Source organism: Colletes latitarsis, chromosome 14 (assembly GCF_051014445.1).
Source record: "Colletes latitarsis isolate SP2378_abdomen chromosome 14, iyColLati1, whole genome shotgun sequence".
Lineage (NCBI taxonomy): Eukaryota > Metazoa > Arthropoda > Insecta > Hymenoptera > Colletidae > Colletes > Colletes latitarsis.
In genome coordinates this window covers 26,141,554-26,161,366 of record NC_135147.1, presented here as the reverse complement: position 1 = coordinate 26,161,366, position 19,813 = coordinate 26,141,554, and the positions used below count along the sequence as shown (strand labels likewise).

The window sequence follows — 19,813 nt, the reverse complement described above, 5'->3', positions numbered from 1 at the left end:
TGGAAGAGGTATGCTCAATAGAACATAAATAACTGTTAAGTTTTTATTTTATTAAGAAATACAAGAAAATAATTAAGCAACAAGTGCACTAGCAGTGGAGCTTTCATATTTCCAATTTGCTGGGAGAGTTCCCTTTGATTTGTAATACCGGGCAAGTCTGTGGATTCTGGATTCTACAAGAATCAATCTGAATTTGCTGTCTTTGTCCTTGCGATTTCTCTCCAAGTGCTTCCTAATGGCCACTGCTTTTTTTATCAAGTAGTAAAGGTCTTCTGGTAAATCTGGAGCAAGTCCCATACTCTTGACAATCCTCAAAATCTTATTTCCAGTGCGGAAACGTACTTGAGCCACTCCATGAGAATCTCGTAAAATCACACCTAAAAGTTTTGGTTAATTCAAATTAAATTATTATAATAAAATTTGATTTTTAGATTTTACTTCTTTAATATATATGCACGCGCATGCACGCACACACGCTCACAGAGAATTTTATAAATATATGAGCATATTTTAACAACTATCAAATACATATAGACAATTTAAAAATGTTGATGATACCTATGATGAAGAGACAAAAGATCATAATCATTTCAAAAATCATCATGTATTTTTTAATATTGCAAACTTTTGTGTAAAGAGACAACAATGAAATATTGAATCTTTCTTAGTTTGCATAAATAAAATTATCTAAATAAAACTTTCATACATCTAAAAGAACAACTTGTACTATTAAAACTACAGATTATTATTTTATAATGACAGTTTTCAATGTTGAGTGTTTTAAATGTCTGAACCTTTAAATACTGAGCTAATTTTGTTACCACAAACAAAGCTTGAATCAAGTTGTGGCACATAATACAACAAAGCACAAAAGATATTTTACCAATTTGAGATGGTGTGTGTCCCTTCTTTGCTAGTTTATAAATCAATTCTTTACAATCTTCTGGTGTCAACTTCAACCATGTTGGAACACTGCGTCTGTATGGTAATGCGGACTGGGATATACCCTTTCTGCAACAATACAAGTTTTTATTACGATAAATCCTAAGTTTATTATGTGTAATGTATTCACCATGCAAACTATTTAATCAACTAGTGTAAAACTACAGGTGAGAGTAACTGTGTAAAAAATATAGCAGTCAAAACATTGAGGTTATGTATACTAAAAACGAATAATTGTACGAAGTTCTCGAAACAGACGAATGTACTTCATCTTAAACTTGAAAGTACAGAAACACCACGAAACATGCTCCAATTAACGTACAAAATTCATTTATTATCAATTTAAACAAGAAACACATGGCGGCTAAAGAAATTTCACTATAACAGCCACTCATACGAAGAATTTATAAATTTATATTGTAATAGTAGAAGAAGTTAAAAAATTATGCAATGAAAAAACATTTGAAAGGGTTTATAAGGGTAAATTATATTAAAATTTAATTTGCGTTACCCTGGTGCGTGCATACGACCCATCTTTGTCTGCTTTTCTTCTATAAGAGACAGCAGCGCTATTTTTGTTCACTCATCAAGTAGTAGAATATCGTATTAATTTAAAACGTTAGCGGGAAACTTCACAATATGGAAATTATTCATCGTTACCGACAAAAAATATATTAAAACCTAAAAAACCAAAGGCAAAGTTCAGTAATTTTAATTAACTGATAATAAATTTAAAGTGAATCAATATAATTCGTTGATTCCTCGTGTTATACGTAATATCGTATTATAAAATTACAAATAATAATTAATAACATAAGTAATACGAGGAATAATAGATTTAATGATATTATTTATTGATTATGAGTTACAGCAAGCATTATTAAAAACTTTGCTAAAGAATATCTTAAATAACTAAAAAATTCGTAAAACTTAAAGTCAAACACACTGCTTCTTCGAAACTTCCGGCGGATGATTATCACCGGATTCAAGCATCCGTCCATCAAGCTTTCACCTTGTAAACTCGACAAATTTTCTAATATTCTGTCGCTGGCGTAAAAATATTTCCTAGATCGAATTATTATTTTTTTTACGCAAGTGAGCACGTAATTGGCACATTTGCGGAGAATCGGTTGAGCAGTGAGAAAATAGCGCAACGTCGTGAACGGCGTCGGCAGCCAAAATGTCGGCAGTTTCTTAACTCTAAGCGTACCCTCTGTCAACATTTGTGAATCTCCATCGAAGTCAACATCGAATCAGTCAATAATTGAATCGTTGATGATGCATGATCGATATTGGATTCCCTTGATACAGTGATAAATTGGAATCCTCGGAATTGAGAAGGTAAATTGACGTTTTCTAGGTTCACCCTCGATACTGCTGGATCCTTGTTCTTTACTCTCTGTGCAATTTCATCGGAAATATTGAAAACTTGTTGTAGGAGTTTTTCAAACTATTCCGAAAGAACGATAATTCAAAGAAAAATATCAACCGTTCGTAATGAAGCGTAATATATTCGATTCTAAGATATTTTTTGAAAGAAACGATATTAGCAGTGTATTAATGTGGTTATATACAGTGACTCACAAAGTATTTCAATGAATTTTCAGTATATAATTACATCGAGTTATTAAAAGTTTTCAGCGGCTATACCAGCCGAATTGCGAATTAAGCTAGAGATTTACAATTAATTTGAATGTAGAATGAGTTTGATCAGACTCTGTTGATACATGGTTTTCTGACTTTAATTAAATTTAATTGCATATTGGCTTTCAGTTTACTCAAAACTGTTGTGACATTAAGCAAACTTTTGTTTTGTCTCGGTTTATCCAGATCTTATCACTGTATCAATTTCAATTTTCATTATGTTTTGCTTTAACAAACTATGATGTAATTACAACATTGATCCTTTTTTTTTCAAATTATCATAATTAATGTGAATGTGACTAAATTGTAATGTCAGATTTAATTTTAATTTTATTTCATAATTCTTGTATAATGCTATTTGTATACAATTTCATCATTAAATTTAATTTTTGAAAATAAGTTTTATAATAATAAGTTTAGTTATAATATACAGTTAAACGTTATTTTAGTACAGTATATAATACTTAAATAATTTAGATGAATGCAACTAGTAATTCATTGAACCATGATATAAATCTATAATTTCAATTTCTTAATGTTCATGATACATTTGAATTTTGCTTCATGTTGCAATTTTAAAATTCAAGGTTATCAGTTTTATAATACAACTTATTCAAAATTGTATGAATTTCAAGTATGATGAGCTATTTATAATTAATCTTGATGCCATGATGAAATATTAATGAAAGTACAATTTAATATCGTTTATTAACAATTGGCTCTCTTTGTAATCACTTACAGGACATGTGACTAGGCGGGTATGATTTTACAGAGACATTAAAATGTCCAGTGACAACGATCAGATTCCCAAATCGGGCAAGCGAAAGAAATTTGTCATACCTGATAGCGAAGATAGCGATGAATCTATTGTCCACTCTTCTAGGAGAAAAAAGACTTTTGTACGTATAAAGATTTTATGTTAGCCATAGTTAATATATCTAAATTTTAATTTTATATTTACAGAGAGTTGTTAGCGAAGATGATACAAGTGATGAAGACAGTGATGTTCAGAGACCAATTGTTCGAAGACAGAACTACGTAAGCCATATTAGAAATATTTTAACTTGCTTCAAACACCTTCGAATATCCCCGATATTTTCGGGATTACTAAATATTTTCGGAACTCGACACACTCCTAATTATAACTATATAATGTATCTTAAAAAATGTATTTATTTTGTATATCAGCAAGTCGATACCGAGGATGAAAGAAGTTACGAAGACAGTAGTTCGAGCGAGACTTCGGAATGGCAGACAGACTGGAGCAATTCGTCAGGATCGGGAGAAAAACTTCCTGTCAAGCGAAAGCTGCTTGACAAATCAAGATCTAAAAAGCTGCAAATAATTGTATCTGACACAGATACGGACACTAGCGATAATCAAGTAGAAAAGTGTCCTATATGCTTACTTCCTTTTAGAAGGCAACAGTTAGGCACTCCTTCGACTTGCGAACATTGTTTTTGCTTAGAATGTTTATTGGAATGGAGTAAAAATATAAATACTTGTCCGGTAGATCGCCAAACATTCACAGTAATCCATGTTAGAGATGAAGTTGGTGGACAGGTATATTCTTTAACATTTGTATTCCGTTATTAGCAAAAATTCCGTTAGTAAAATAGAAATGAATTTCGTTTTTGTCACAGATTACGAGACATGTTCCGGTGGAGGTGGATCCTCGTATGGAGGACGAACCTCTGGAAGATCCTACATTTTGCGAAATATGTCATCAGAGCGATAGAGAAGATCGCATGCTCCTTTGCGATGATTGCGATTGTGGTTATCATTTAGAATGCTTGACCCCGCCGATGAACGAAGTACCAATAGGAGAGTGGTATTGTCCAGAGTGTTCACAAAACAGTCAAAACGACGCAGAAGCTGTAAGATTTTTCTACAAATACATCGTATTATTTGAGTTAAATAAAATCTAAAATCATTCCGTCCGCATTTTTATTTTATATTTATCATTTCTAGGTGGAAATTGACTTGGACGAAATCCCTGATTTAATGGAGGAAGCCCGCAGACTTGGTGTTTCGTATGGAAGAACGCGTACTGGTACTACTCAAGATTCTCAACCAAGAATTATACCTCGTACTAGGCATACAGAACGTGTTAGAGCTACTATTCGCAGGTACTAAGAAGAATTAAATCAAGAATATGAGTTTCATTAAATTGTTTATAATGCTATTTCATTTTTTGTATACTTTTAATAAATAGTACAAAATCATTTAATGTAATTGTGTTAACAGAAGAAATAGAGTTTATGACAGCCAACAACCAACCCATCAATTAACATTTGATCCAAGCCAACCTTCTACCTCTTCTGGTTTGGAATCGTTCGGAGACAACAGTCGAAGTCTTTCCCCAAACAATGCTTCTAATTCTTTAGGTTCTGGGGATCGAAACTGTTTTAATGGAAATTCCAGAGATTCTAGAAAGTCTCAAAGATCTGGAAGTAGTTGGAGCGATTCTAGCGACGAAAGTATTTTAACAGAATCTAGAGGACGAATCGACAATTCGAATAATTTCATAAGTTCTGACAACAGTAAATCCAAGAGAAGTTCTAAAAAAGGCAAAAGCGCTTTGAGAAAAAATAGTAGGAAATCTAAAACTATATTGAGGAGGAAGTCAAAGAAGTCTAAAAAATACAAAAAGGTTTCTAATAGAGACACGTTATTGAGAGAAGTTAGAGTTACGGAATTTAACGAAGACGGAGAAAAAGAAGAAATTGTAACATATGTAAAGGTGGTTCCAGTTAAGCGAAGAAAAACAAAAAAAAAGGTAGTTTAATTCTTTTTTCTTACTTTCTTTCCATTATCTAAAGTAATGAGACTTTAAAGAAAATATTTCGCGTTAAATGAAATGACATGGTTTGTTTTATAGAAAAAATCCGCACGTAAAGCTAGGACCGTATCCAGTGTTTTAACCAGCAGCAAAAAGAGACTTGCTGTATCCTTGGGTATTTGCAAGCCAGTAAAAGGTGCTCCAGTTTTAATACCTAATGTTAAAAATCGTCCAGTTCTGACGAATAGAAGCGCGTTGAACGTTGCCCGATACAATGCTGGAATATCGAGGCTTAGTCTTCTCGGAGATGGTCTAGACTTGAGTTATAGTCCGCCAGGGTAAATGTCGTATTTCATTTTTATTAAGTAGTCATACAGGGTGTTCACTTAAAAATTGAACACGATATCGCATACAAGCATTGCATTGTGAAAGGGCTCTAACCGTTTTAGAGGTAAAGCTTTTGCCAATTGCGTGGAATACCCTGTATATATTTGTTATCCAAATTTCATTACGATTATTTAAGTAGATATATTCTTTTTTTCAGATCTGATATAGAGGATTACCATGGAACTGTTGGATCCACCATAACCATTCATAGGCGCTCGGTAATATCTTCTCGGAGGCACCATCGTATAAAAAACATTATCAATCCTCAACCACCTCAAGCTGATCTTTTAAGCAGCATAATGAGCAATCAAGAACTCTGGCATTCGAAAAATAATAAAATAAGTTTAAAAAGTAACGGTCTTCTTATGACTGAGAAACAAGAAGACTCTGACAATTTAAAGAAGAAAAATACAGAAAAAGAGAAATCGTCCAAAGTGATAGAAACAGCTTCCACGGTAGAAGATAGAGTTTCTAGAACCGACACGCCGTTGGAAATATCCGGAATCAATTCGGAGTTGATCACGCAGGCCCCGATGTATAACAATCCTTGCGGAGGCGGGAACAGAGGGAACTTTAGAGGCGGTTACAGAGATAATACAAGGCACAGTCACGGAGGTCAGAATTACGGAAGGGATTCTTTACCTGGAAACGGTAGGCACAGTTACGGTGGAAGCGGAAGTAATTTTGGAAGAGATTTTGGACCGCCTGCATTTTATAACCCAAATTTCGAACACTGTGGGCCGCCGATGTTCGGAGGAAATCCTCCATTTAGAAATCGAAATCCACAACACTTTCGAAACGAAAGGTACTTTCATTTTGTATAAAATTGTTACCCACGTAACTGGATTAACCATGGATACACGAATCGAACGTTAACAGTTAATTGGTTTAATTTTATTTTGTTACATTCGCAGATTCCGCTTCATGCCGCCGGGAAGACCTCCGTTCAATTTCACCGAAGGTTTCGAGCATCATTCCTTTCCCGAAAGGTTCAATCGGCCCAGATCTCCGCAAGCTTCCGTCGAACGACCTCAAAATAATATGCCGGCAAACTTACCGGAAGATACTTCGGGAAATCAGTCCACGGAACAGCAACCGCAAGACACCGAAAACGCTTCCGTCAGGCAAGAAGAAGATTGTGATATCTATTGTGATATTGAGACGAAATCCGACGGAGAACTTCAAGATCAGCAAAATGGCTCGGTGGCGTTGTTGCCTCCACCGGAACCGCCATCGGGTCTCTTAGATTTCGAAGAAAATTCTAGAAGTGACAAAGACAGCGATCAGGAATTAGTTATCGACGACAGTCAAAAGGAAGACACTCCAAAGAACGATAAGTACGATCCTTTTTCCGTGGATAGTGATAGTGATAGTGAAGTAAAAAAGAACGAAGAGGTTACGGAAGAGACGAAAGAAGAGAAGGCTGTAGAAAGTGTTGCGCAACCGGAAGTTCCAGATACGTTGGTTCGTTTATCGGTTTACGACGATGACGACGACGAAGACTCCCAAGCAGACTGTCCAAATTTCTCTGTCTATTCTTCCCAAACAATGGACGTGGCACGGCACACTGAGCAACAATTGTCACAACAAATAGGACCTCTCGAACCACCACCTCTTCCACCCTCGATTCCAGACGATGACGACGTGATCGTTGGCGATGTTCAAGCTTGCGATCTAGCCGATATTCCGGAACCATCGGATCCATACGTCGAAGCCTTGAGGAAAGAGAGACAGACTTTGAGCAAAATTCCGCCAAAGAAAATTTCTCACGACAGCAGGGGAAAGATTACTTTCAAAATCGGTAGTAAATTGAAAATTAACAACAGATTGTTGGAATTACACGAGGAAGAAAAGGAGGACGTACAGGAAAGGAAAAAGGAAACCGAGGTGGGTAGCATGCTAATTTATTAACACTTTCGATGCCACCTGTGTACTATCACGTGTATTATTTTCCTTATTATTTAATAATTCGTATAAAAATTATTTTCACAGCAAGTAAAGGAAGAAGAAACCTCCATCGATCGCGAAGAAGAACGGAAGAAAATTACCAAGAGCAAATTTGAAGATGAAATGCAATTGGAAGAGGAAGCCTCAAAAGAATTTTTGATGTCTGTGAATCCTCCGGACATCAAAGAGAAAGATACGAACGAACAGAAGGAGGAAGAACCGGCAGAGATTTCTGGTATCAACGTGACGGAAAAAATTTCGGAAATAGAAGCTCCTACGGAAGTGATTCAATTATCACCCGCAAAATTGGAAAATGAGTTGAGTAACGAATGCCTCTCCGTGCCAACGTCCGAAGAAGACAGTGAAACGTTTGCTTCGCTTCCGAAAATTTCAACGATTAAGATTAACGAAGAATGCCCGTCGGAGACCACAAAAATAGAGGATCATAGCGAAACAAATGTTAAAAGTTCTGACGACATAGAGAGTAAAAAAGACGAGAAGGAACAGCGTCGAATCGGCGAAGAAGATGAAGAGGAGGAAGAAGAAGACGAGGACGAGGATGAGGAAGACGAGGAAGACGAAGAGGAGGAGGAAGAGGAGGAAAATGAAAAAGAAAAGGAGAAATTTCCTATCGAAAAGGAAACGTTAGTCAAGGAAAATGTAGTCGAAGAAGAAATTGCTGATCAAAACAATTGGGAATCCGATGGAGCATATACTCCGTGTAAAGACGAGCTTCCTCTGAAAGAATCCAAGTCCTCGTCCGAACAATTGCCACCTCTCGAAAGTGGTTTAGAGCCAATCACACCAACGAAAGACAAACTGGACGATTTCGACAGTTGCAGAACTCCGGTAGACTATAATGTTTTGGGTACAGAAGCTATTTCAGAAACAGATGAAGCAATGAATTTCGAAGACGAACTAACTTTGTTGACGTTACGTAAGGAAAAGGAAATGGAAGATGGAGAAATCGTAGAAGAGAAGACTGCGAAGGAGAGTGATAAAATTGAGAAAGAAAAAGAGGAGGACAAGAAACGTAAGAAAAAGGATAAAAAAGATCGGGGTAAAGACACCGAGAAGAACAAAGAAAACATTGCATCGGAGAATCAAGTGGCATGGAAGAAACTGTCGAAAAGCACCAAGGAAAGATCGTACAGGGATAAAGAGAAGAGATCCAAGTCGAAGGAAAAGGATAAACCAAAGAAAAAAAAGGAAGTAGTCAAGAAGAAAGAAAAACGGAAGGAGTTGCCTAGATACGACGTTAGAAAAATAGTTGCAGAGCGACCGTCGAGACCCAGGAAAGACGAATACGGAAGGGATATCAGGGAAAAGTCGCGACAAAGAAGTAGATCAAGGAGTTGCAGTACAAAACGTTCTAGATCCTATTCGAAACTTCGATCCAGAAGCAGATCTAGAATCAGGATCCAAAGATCTTGGTCCAGAGATCGTAGATCCTATTCGAAATCGCTCTCGAGAAGAAGATCGCTTTCTCGAGGCAGACGCAAATCGCCGAAGAGGAGATCGACGTCCAGAAGACGATCGAGATCCGTTTCGCGAAAACGAAGGTCTTTGTCGAGGAAAAGATCCAGGAGATCCGTGTCGAGGTCGAAAAGATCGCTCTCGAGATCCAGACAGAGAAGATCGCTGTCGAGATCCAGAAGATCTTTGTCCAGGTCCCGTGACAGACGCAAAGACAAGAAAAAATATAAATCTCGCAGTCGATCGAGAAATCGAAAGAAATCACGATCGAAATCGCCCAGAAAATCCTCAAAGTCCAGGGAAAGGAAAGTTTCGAAAAGGAAAGCGCAAAGCAGGTCGAGATCGAGAGTAAGATCTTGCTCCAGAAACTGGGAACAAGTCGATAAGATCGTGGAACAAGATTTCTCGCGACAAAGGGAGGAACGAGACTCGTGGAGCGCTCAATGGACACCCTCTTGGTCGAGATCTAGATCGAAAACGCCTCAGCACGTGCAACAGGAACCTATTCCATCCAGAGAATGGTCTCCGGTGCTGGACAACGTTGCTGTACCGCCAAAAAATCTCACTGTAATCCTAACGAACAAGGAAGCCATTAAAAAGAAGAAGAAGGAGCGCAGAAAAGAGGGGAAGAAAGCGAAAGACGAGAAAAAGAGGAAAGGGAAACGGAACAGGACCCCGCCGCCGTCGAAAGAAGTTTTCGCCAGCGGTGACAACATTTTGGTCAGCGTGTGTTTCAACAAGGATAACGAAAACATACAAACAGGGGTTCCGGAACTTCCTGAAACGATTCCCTTGATTCCTCCACTGAAACGTCGTCGTAGAGAACCTCTTCAGGCCGAGCCTCCGAAACGTTCCAAGAAGGAGAAATCGAAAGACAAACGTTCCAAGTCACCGAAGCCTAAAAAGGATAAGAAGAAGAAGTCGAAAGCCGCTGAGATAGCGGCCACGAAAAAACCAGTGGCCGTGATCGATTTGGATCAATCTCCGTTCAGAGAACAGACTCCGTCCCCGAGGGACGTTATAGTTCTCAGCGACGACGATGATAAACAGGTTCAACAGATCACCCTGGACCAGTGTCAACCCTCGCAGAACACACCGCAAAGGGAACAATTTATTTCTCAAGGTCCAAAAACACCACCGGAACCGCAAATAAAATTCTCGATAAACAAACAGACCAGCAATCTAAGACCGTCGATGTTGAATCCGCTGTTGGACGAGGAAGAAGAAGAAGAGATGGACGAAAGGGTCGAGGAGGAATTGGAAATGAGGGCGCAGGAGGAGTTGGAGTTGAGATTAAAAATCGGACCAAACACACCGCCGGAGCCGCCGACTTCTCCGCCCACCAGTCCGGACGCGTACGATCCGTTCGATCCGACGAAATCTAGATCGCCGACGCCCGACGCGAGCCAAGAGGCGAACTCCGGCGACGAGAGACGAAGATCGCCGCGAAAACACGATTCCGTGGATGGGAACATCCTCGAGGAAGAAAGTGTACAAAAGCAGGAGAGACAAAGCCAAGAGAAACAACTGGAAAAGCCGAAGATTATTTCTATGGTCACGATTAAGAGGGCGGCGTCACCGCAGAGGGACGATGTAAGCGAAAACGAGAATAACAAGGATACCGCGGCTTCGACCGGGAACTTGGAGGCGCAACAGAATCAACAAAATGTACAGAATCAGAATAATCCGTTCGGTGTAATAAATCCCGTGCTAGCGACGGTGGCTGCAGCGGTACAAAGAAGCGGAGTTTTCAATGCTTCGAATTCCAACAGCGGTCAGCGGACCTTGTTGCAGTCGAATCGTATCTCGCCGAGTAATCAACAGAAGCAACGTTCCGGCGATCGTTCCCAAGCGCCGGCGACATTCGTTAATTCGGGGAAACCGTCGAGGAGTAGCAAATCTGGACAAACGAAAAGCAATGGGCAAAACGGTAACGATCCTGGCACGGAAACGGTGGACAATGTTGATATGTCTTCACCGTATTCGCCTGGATCGACGCTCAGCGATGGAATTTTTGATCCACCGAGTCCTCCGAACTTCAATGGGTCGCCTGGAACCGGAACAGGAGGAGGAGGAGGTACCGGAGGAACCGTTGGATCGCAACCCACGAAAACCAGCGGTTCGAAAACAGCAAAGAGTACAGAGAAGAAAGACCCTTTCGATGCTCTTTTCAGTACAATACCCAGTACAAAGACTGCCAATAAATCAACTAGGAACAAAAAATCTGACAAGGATAAAAAGAAGAAACCGACAAATCCAAAAGTTGGTGTAAGGATGGATGAAAACCAGCTTCAAATATTGGACGATCTTCCAAGTTCTGCCGTCGAAATGCAAGTCAAGGATAAGGTTTGGTTTTTTTTCTGTAAAAGTATTACTATATTAGTCTCGAATGTGGAAGATTTAAAACTTATCGATACAATTTTTGTTCAAATCGATACTTCATTAATATTACGTTTTATTATTACATAGTTCCTAAAGAAATTGAATCGTCAAGAGCGAGTGGTAGAAGAAGTGAAATTAGTGCTGAAACCACACTATACGAAAAAACATGTTACAAAAGAGGAGTACAAGGATATTATGCGAAAAGCAGTACCCAAGGTATGTGATTAATGTTACGTGAAAGTATTAATATCTATTAGAAATTAAAGATTAATAGATCCATAGTTCGAAACATATATCTTGTTTACGACGTTCTTGATATAAATTTTACTTTACATCAATTTTATCGTGTTATTAGATATGTCACAATAAAACGGGAGAGATCAATCCAAAAAAAATCGCCCATTTGATAGAAGCTTACGTCAGAAAATGCAGAAACAGTAAGAAGAAAACTTCTGAGAGCTCTTCTGCGAAGGCCTCTAAACCCGCGTAAGTAATTTAAAATTCAATCGTTCGAAAGTTATATATTTTCAAAAAATTGAATACTTTAATACTTACAAAGCATGATAAATAGAGTAAGGAGCAAAACTGGACTGTGTTCATATTGCTTTTACTACTATTATGTTTTTATTTTAAACTTAATTGGAAGAAACATTTTTATATATGCATATTTGAGTAAGAAGAAAACTAAAAATAACTTACATATGAGCGATTTATAAGCCAAAGTGAGTAACTCCGCTTCGGTAAATGAAAGGCTTATATGTTTATTAAATACTTTCTTATTCAAATTTGTATCGAATGAAAATTAAAACGAATTAGGTATTAAAAGGTTGCGATTCGTTTGTTTTAGGAAAATCTTGTGGAGTTGATCACGAGTCAGTTAGGTGTCTGTTCAATTCCCTTCAATTTCGTAGTTCAGGCGATCATCGTGCTCGATGAGCGGTGAGTGAGCTTCGAGACAGCTAGTCTCCTCCTCGATGATGCGATGTATCTTGTATTCTGTGTAAATACGTAATTAATTCATTAATTGGTCGATTGGTTGATTGGTCGATTGGTTGCTTGCTTGATTGGTTGATTGATTGATCGATTAACTTATAAGAATATCATTTATTATTTATATAAACAACACCCTTTATCTTGTCAGGGAACCCAATTGTCTCTATGGAAGATCCATTGATCATATTATTTTTGGTTCTTTATTTTCTTCAATTTTTAAGTATTTAAATTCATTTACTTGGAGATCGACTACTGCTGTTCTTACTATATCTACAAAATTTATAAAATATATTGAAATTCATTGGTTTACAATTTATGGACTTTAAATGTTTAATCGAAGTTCCATTACATTATTGCTTTTTAGATGCATTTTGTAAATGTATTTAAAAAGAACTGTAAACATAGTGGATTGCCAACTAATTTTTTTTTTTTTTATAATTTCGGAATGCAAAGCCATAGTTTGAATTAATACGTTTTATAAAATTTAGCAATTTTAAATGTAAATCTAGTTTCTTTGACACATTGACTGCCATGTCATCCATATACGGGTGACAAGAAAATAAATCTGAATAGGACTCATGAATTTCGACGAGGCTATGCAGATAAGTATTACGACAAAATTTTTAGATTTAGTTTTCAAGTGTCGAAAAATATAATTTTGGCCTCCTAACAAATTTGACTGATGATTGGTCTGGCAGTCGACGCGTTAAATCGCCAAAAATATCTATACTTGTAAATCCACTATCGCTTAAACTGAGTTTTTGAATTACTTGAAATCGACCATTTTTTGCGATCGTTACAAGAGTGTCGTAAGAAAAGAACATTACTCGATTTCCGATACAAATTTTGTATACGCAACGTATTGCTAAAACTTGAAGCGATTTAAAAAAAAGAAAAAACCGTCAAAATATCAGAACTTGTGTGCGTGTGTCTGCGCGCGCGCGTGTATGTGTATGTGTGTGGGCGTACGTGCGTGTGCGCGTGTATATGAATATTCGTACAGAAAACAAATACACAAATTTCATAAAACGACCATACACACTTCTATGGAAAAAATATTAGTACTAATGTCGTTTTTCTAGGCATTGAATCATTAATTTCCATAGATAAGTCAATCCTACACACTGGTGTACGTTATTCTTGTTTATATTTAACAAGTAATTGATACTTTGACAACTATTTATTCAACTAATTAAATATTAGCTTTTATTTTCTATTCTCTATTAAAAATTATACGTTAATCATTGCAATACTTGTATTTATAATGCATAGAATTTATGTGCCAAGATTTGGCACCCTTGGCTTTTCCGCAGAGACTGTCATTTTTCGTATTCTTAATGCACATGTAAAAATGCTTAAATACCACGTTTCTAACGTACATATTGTAATTTCACTCTTTCTACAGAGTTGGACGTTATTCGAATAAATTATTATTCTTATCAACATCAGTACTACCACTACTACTATTACTACTACTACTACTACTACTACTACTACTCTACTACTACTACTACTACTCTACTACTACTCTACTACTACTACTACTACTATTATCACTGTGTCTCCTGTATTATTATTATTTCTGTTGTATGTATCATTAATATATAAATAATTATTTGAATGAAACTTACTCGCAATAACTTTCTATTTATTTGTAAGTTTGTCTACAGATTTGTCTGAATTAAATTATCGTTCGAATAAGCGTGCAATTTAACTATCTTCCTGGCATACATATATTTGGGATAATTGTATTTAAAGAACGACTAGAATGAAATTAACTTGATGTAAAATTTTAGTACACAACATTTCCTGAACATTGGACTAAAATATCAAATGTCAAATCCCGGTTCTGCCGTTGAATAGTAACTGATCGTTCAAAGATTTAGTTATAAAATTTGTAGTTCAAATAACGTTATGCTGTTTTCGATAGTATAACATTCAAGATACTCAATATAGTATAAAAATATTAACGTTAAAGTAAAATGATTGTCGATATCGAAGTAAAAATATAAATTACTATCGATCTACTTGTTTTGAAATCGTAATTCGAATGCGTAGTGCAATTTAATTGGAAAAACTGAAAACATCGATTAATTTAAATTTGAAGAAATATGTGAATCAAGGTTTATTTAAATACTTTATTTTGCGATTATTATTCGAATAAAAATTGTCCAACTCTGTTTTTGTATAGCCATAAAACGTGTATGAGAATGAGTGAGACAGAGTGAATGATAATTAGCCTTAAGAAATAAGAGGTCCTGTCTTGTGGAATTGTAAAATAAGACCTTCAATAGAGTATTTGCTGTTCAGGTTGTATCAAATCTGATTGGCTAGTGTTTAATCAATCGGATTCGATGATATTCTCCCAAAATTGATCGGAAGATGTTCGATTCTTTCCAAATGTAAACAATAACAAAGAAAAAAAAAAAGGAAAAATGCTAAAATCCTTATCTTTTTTACGTTAAACTAATTAAAAGTCATTACTTAGTACCAGCAAAACGAGCAATTTTTAATTGTAGTTGATAATTGCATTCAATCCAATTGTACTTATGCTGTATTTGTAAGTTACCTTTTTAAGATTGTACGGGATAGTTTAATGAAAAAGTTAATTAAGAAATATTTAATTTTTTAATCCTTTGCGGACGGTAAGACAGTTTTTACCGTTATGGACGAACATCGGGAAGTTCTGTACAAATCCAATCGACAAAAATTTAATTCTCTCAAACGTATGTAACAATTCATTAAATTGAAATAAAATTTACACGTCGGATAAAATAATTTTCAAATATACGTTATTTTTCTTCCTACGTTTCCCTGACATTCTTATTCCAAAATATCTGTCCGCAAAGGTTTAAATTCACGAAAACAGCTGTTCAAAAATGTGTGTAGTGACCAGCAAACTGAGTTCTTACATCTGAAGGCTTGATTAATTCGTGATTATTTTTTAGAGTTTTGCCTGCTACCATACACTTTTTTTTTTTTTTTTAAATCGTCTAATCTTCTCAGGATAAGCAAATCATAGAGGAAAGTGACATTTGGTCGATATGACGTATTTGGATTATAGTCTCCAAACATGATCTTACAGGGATTAAATTAGTCGCGACCATAACAGTACAAGAGAATCATAATAATATATTTCCATCGTCACGATACACAAGAGAAATTAATTTAATTTTTGCTCATTTTTACCGTACATTTATATCATTTTTATCGACCCCCTACGCAATAGTTAAGTATGATGAAAATTACGAAAGGTAAAAAAGTTTCCTTGTTGCACGATTATTATTTTCTTGTGGCATCTCTGTGTACTACGTGTGACTCGCTTCTTTTTATTTATCGATTCTGTTTCCTTCTCTGCTGGGTCAGGTTTTTGTATAATGACGAAGGAACGAGAATAGATCATGAAAATTCAATCGTACATTACTGTACAGACCATTCAGAACCATCTTGTGTATCTTCGTTTTCGGTTACAGCTGATATAGATAAATTTATCGAATCCATAATCCCGGAATCTGGTATTTCTAACGCGAGCATAACAACATAATATTTCTCCCATTCGTACCCAAACAAAACCATTGAATTTCTAATTTGATAGAACCGAGTATCGAACTGTGTCGTATTTGAACCAAATGTCAAAATCTTGATTAATAATTACGTCGTGTCGTAATTACTCGTCTATGGAAAATAGTCCAGATAGCGCTTGTATCGCGTGCATTTTTGGAAACATGTAGTTCCTAGTCTACGCGAGCTCCAAAAAATATTCACAGACCGTAAACAACAAGAGCACAAATTTATAACAGGTAGTGCCGTAAGCAACAAACAAGTATTAAAAAAATAAGGATTCACGCTACGAACCATGTGTACTAAAATATCGAAGAATCGGACAAAATATTCCTAGATCGTTAAATTTTTGATACTTCATACCCTTTTACGTCGGAAATTGGATACGATAATGAAAAGCGAATTTACTTAACAGTCGATATTCAAAAATAGAGTAACTATAAAATACAAATTTGTGACACTGCATAGGTGCGATTAATTACGAGAATGCCTGCGCATGTATGTGAAATCTTTTGTACTAAATAATGATGTATATATAATGAAGGGAGAAATAAAGAATTTAATATTATCGAAAAAATGAAAATTGAAGCATTGTTACGAGCGTTTTATTTGCTTTCTCGTAATTAAGATTCCGTTTTAATTTCCAAAGTGAGCGAGGATGCACTTTTGTACTGTCTCGAGGGAATACCCTTTTCTTCTCGCTCTCGAACCATTATGAAAAATTTTGTTTAAGGAAATACACGTTTTAAGACCAATTGATCGTAATTTAACTAATGAAAAAAAAAGGAATTCTTTTTTCTATTGTATGAACGTAGACAAATATGTATATAGTAGGGTCTATACTATATTCTTCGATTCTAAAAGTTCATATTTTATTCCCAAAAAAAGAGTTATTAGCGAATAATTAAGGTAGTGCGTAACAGGAGTAGCAGGAATGGAGGAACCTGTACTCCGGATACCTCCTCTAACATTCTGTGATCTTGGCACGATTTTAGCAGTACGAATCCCTGATATTAGATGGCGATACTATTTTCCGCACTTTTTAGCGCAATATATAGGAACCTATATGTAAATAGATATGCATATTCATGTGTACGCTCATACATAGGAATAATAAGAAGAATTTCTTTTTTTCCATTATGCCTCGAAAGCAAAAAGGAAGAATATGTAAAGTTTACTAAACGAATGTTTAAAAATAATTACAACATTGTGTCTCTATAATTTCATTATTTACTCGAGAAGTCAACATGAAAAGTATTTTTGAAGAAAGTAGAGGGCAAACATTGTATCGATAACACTAAAAGTCGGTTGTAGAAGATGTGAAACTAATTTTACTACATATTTTCTATTATAGTAATGAGATATAAGAAGATTATTATAAAATTTTGAGTAATGTTAACCATTCTTTCTCGCAGGAATTACTTTACTTCATGTTATTCTTTGCAAGTAAGTGTATTTTATTCGTTCCGATGTTTTTTCGAGGTTAAGTCTAATTTTCCTCATAATAGATAACGAATTTTAAACAAATGTTTTTAAAAAGACATTTTTGTAAAACCTATTTTCCATCAAGTGGACTAACTTAGAAGTAACAGTTGCATATATTAATTGCCATTTTCAATATTTTGTATTAATACTTGTTTCGAGGTTATAACGATGTATCTAAATTGCCTTTCTTCTTTGTCGTAGTTGTATTAGGAAATATTTTAATTATAATGAATCTTAAAATTTTAAGAAAGCGCATCAGCAGTGGGTCAAAATAAAAATGAAAGACGAATTCATGCCATCAAGCAGAGATAACCCTGTCATCATGAAACTGGATGATCCATTATTTAAGTCTTTATTCACACCAGAACTTACCACATTGTCAGAGTTATTTAAGAAACGAAACTATGAATTAAGAATTGCTGGTGGTGCTGTCAGAGATATTTTGATGGGTACTAAACCAACAGATCTAGATTTTGCAACCATTGCTACTCCAGATGAAATGAAGGCCATGTTCAAAACAGAAAACATTAGAATAATCAATGATAATGGAGAAAAACATGGTAAACTGGAAGATATGTTGCTATTATTTGTTATTATTAAAGTAACAGACCATATTGATATTAAATATATATTTATTGACACTTGTTTAGGTACAATTACATCAAGGATTAACGATAAGGAAAATTTTGAAATAACTACACTCAGGATTGACACAGTTACAGATGGTAGACATGCAGAGGTTGAATTTACAGAAGATTGGAAGTTGGATGCTCGTCGTAGAGATCTTACAATAAATTCTATGTATCTGGATTTGGATGGACGAGTATATGATTATTTTTTTGGCTACGATGATTTGCAAATGAGAAGAGTCGTTTTTGTAGGAAATCCAGCAACTAGAATCCAGGAAGATTATCTTAGGATATTTAGGTACATCTTAATCGTTCTTTTTCCCGATTAATATGTTATGTGTACATTTAATTAAAACAATGACTGGTTTTAATGCTGAATTAAAACTAGGATTTAGCTTATTTTTTATTTTATTTATTTATATATTTTTAATTTTTGTTATTCTTTAGATATTTCCGTTTTTATGGTAGAATTGCAAAACAACCAGATGTTCATGAGGAAGAAACAATTGCAGCAATAAAAGAAAATATGAATGGTTTGGAAAGAATATCTGGAGAAAGAATATGGAATGAATGGTCAAAAATTCTTTCTGGAAACTATGTTAAGGAATTGACTTTAAAAATGTTGGAATGTGGTATTGCAAGGTAATATTGAATTCAAATATTCGATAGAATTTTTCATTTATATTTTTGTTCTTCAGATACGTTGGACTACCAGAAAATCTAGAATTAAAAAACTTCGAGATTGTTTGCGAAGTGTTAAAAAAGAACAATATCTCTTTGTACCCAATTTCTTTAATTGCGACAATGTTGAAAAATGAAGACGAGGTACTCTCTCTTCATAAACGATTAAAGCTGTCTGCATTTGAAAGAGATCTAGCATTTTTTTTAGTGCGATTTTGGGAATATAAGCCATCGGACGATCTGCTGAAACACTATAAAAGAATTCTTATTCATTGGAAAGGAAATGTTAAGAACGGAAAAATTTATATTTGCGAATTACTTAAATGCAAACAGCTTTTGAATCTTGCTGCAGACTTTGAAAAAATTACGATACCCAGGTACAGTAATAATTAACTTAAGAAACATAACAGAAATTATTATATTCTTTTATTACAAATTTGTTATCATGTATTTCTTAATGTTATGTAAAAAGAATTATGACTTCTCAGATTTCCAGTTACGGGACACATGTTGAAAGACAAAATTAAAAAAGGAAAAACAATAGGTAATGTACTCGAACAACTAAAAGATATTTGGTTGGATAAGAAATTTGAAGTAACTGCAGAAGAATTACTTCAAGAAGTTCCGCGAATTATTAGCGAAATAGAAGATAAATTACCGAAAATATAAACAGAAACGTTAAAGTCTGATATATTTCTCTCGGCAGTTTTATCTGCGGATATTCAAAACATTTATACATATTTAATTCGAATTAAAATGTATAAGTTAATTATAAGACTAAAACTTCTACAATGAAATAAAACAACTTAATTTTTGTATACTAAAACACATGTAAATCTTATAAATAACTGATTTACAATCGTGTTTCTTATTTATTGTAGTAGTTTTTTAGTAAATATAAATA

General features: G+C 35.1%; 3 protein-coding genes across 5 annotated transcripts; 2 read left to right on the top strand and 1 right to left on the bottom strand.

Moving 5' to 3' along the window:
- Positions 1-29: 29 nt before the first annotated feature.
- Positions 30-1,595, bottom strand: Rps13 (ribosomal protein S13). Its single transcript, XM_076781244.1, has 3 exons — positions 1,454-1,595; positions 884-1,011; positions 30-377 (listed from the first exon to the last, which is right to left on the bottom strand). Exons 1-3 carry the CDS (start codon positions 1,474-1,476, stop codon positions 73-75), a joined length of 456 nt encoding a protein of 151 aa, XP_076637359.1. The 5' UTR covers positions 1,477-1,595; the 3' UTR covers positions 30-72.
- Positions 1,596-1,961: 366 nt separating this feature from the next.
- Phrf1 (PHD and ring finger domains 1) lies at positions 1,962-16,687 on the top strand. Of its 2 annotated transcripts, XR_013080976.1 has the most exons (15): positions 1,962-2,283; positions 3,328-3,485; positions 3,550-3,624; positions 3,775-4,149; positions 4,230-4,463; positions 4,558-4,715; positions 4,834-5,365; positions 5,468-5,706; positions 5,913-6,560; positions 6,670-7,642; positions 7,748-11,524; positions 11,648-11,776; positions 11,916-12,046; positions 12,408-12,499; positions 13,959-16,687. XR_013080976.1 is itself a non-coding variant. In XM_076781190.1 (14 exons), the coding sequence occupies exons 2-14, from the start codon at positions 3,369-3,371 to the stop codon at positions 12,424-12,426; spliced, it is 7,407 nt and encodes a 2,468-aa protein (XP_076637305.1). In that variant the 5' UTR covers positions 1,962-2,283; positions 3,328-3,368; the 3' UTR covers positions 12,427-16,687. The 2 variants fall into 2 exon arrangements, 1 of the variants encoding a protein (XP_076637305.1); XM_076781190.1 differs by having other exon boundaries at positions 12,408-16,687.
- Positions 16,688-17,218: 531 nt separating this feature from the next.
- LOC143349736 (CCA tRNA nucleotidyltransferase 1, mitochondrial) lies at positions 17,219-19,771 on the top strand. 2 transcript variants are annotated; one of them, XM_076781216.1, is made up of 7 exons: positions 17,219-17,417; positions 17,530-17,560; positions 17,847-18,159; positions 18,250-18,526; positions 18,676-18,870; positions 18,927-19,286; positions 19,398-19,771. In XM_076781216.1, exons 3-7 carry the CDS (start codon positions 17,877-17,879, stop codon positions 19,576-19,578), a joined length of 1,296 nt encoding a protein of 431 aa, XP_076637331.1. In that variant the 5' UTR covers positions 17,219-17,417; positions 17,530-17,560; positions 17,847-17,876; the 3' UTR covers positions 19,579-19,771. The 2 variants fall into 2 exon arrangements, with proteins under 2 accessions (XP_076637331.1, XP_076637330.1); XM_076781215.1 differs by having other exon boundaries at positions 17,219-17,560.
- Positions 19,772-19,813: the final 42 nt, after the last annotated feature.

What these genes read in the sequence shown, in the direction of transcription:
- LOC143349736 (XM_076781215.1), top strand. Translation starts at nt 17,507, where the DNA reads ATGTTAACCATTCTTTCTCGCAGGAATTACTTTACTTCATGTTATTCT. An exon ending in CTTCATGTTATTCTTTGCAA is followed by an intron (nt 17,561 to 17,846) that starts GTAAGTGTATTT and finishes TAAAATTTTAAG; the next exon opens with AAAGCGCATCAGCAGTGGGT. An exon ending in TGATAATGGAGAAAAACATG is followed by an intron (nt 18,160 to 18,249) that starts GTAAACTGGAAG and finishes ACACTTGTTTAG; the next exon opens with GTACAATTACATCAAGGATT.
- Rps13 (XM_076781244.1), bottom strand. Translation starts at nt 1,476, where the DNA reads ATGGGTCGTATGCACGCACCAGG. An exon ending in GGTCGTATGCACGCACCAGG is followed by an intron (nt 1,012 to 1,453) that starts GTAACGCAAATT and finishes GTATTGTTGCAG; the next exon opens with AAAGGGTATATCCCAGTCCG. An exon ending in ACACACACCATCTCAAATTG is followed by an intron (nt 378 to 883) that starts GTAAAATATCTT and finishes CAAAACTTTTAG; the next exon opens with GTGTGATTTTACGAGATTCT.
- Phrf1 (XM_076781190.1), top strand. Translation starts at nt 3,369, where the DNA reads ATGTCCAGTGACAACGATCAGATTCCCAAATCGGGCAAGCGAAAGAAA. An exon ending in TTGTTCGAAGACAGAACTAC is followed by an intron (nt 3,625 to 3,774) that starts GTAAGCCATATT and finishes TTTGTATATCAG; the next exon opens with CAAGTCGATACCGAGGATGA. An exon ending in CAACACTTTCGAAACGAAAG is followed by an intron (nt 6,561 to 6,669) that starts GTACTTTCATTT and finishes TTACATTCGCAG; the next exon opens with ATTCCGCTTCATGCCGCCGG.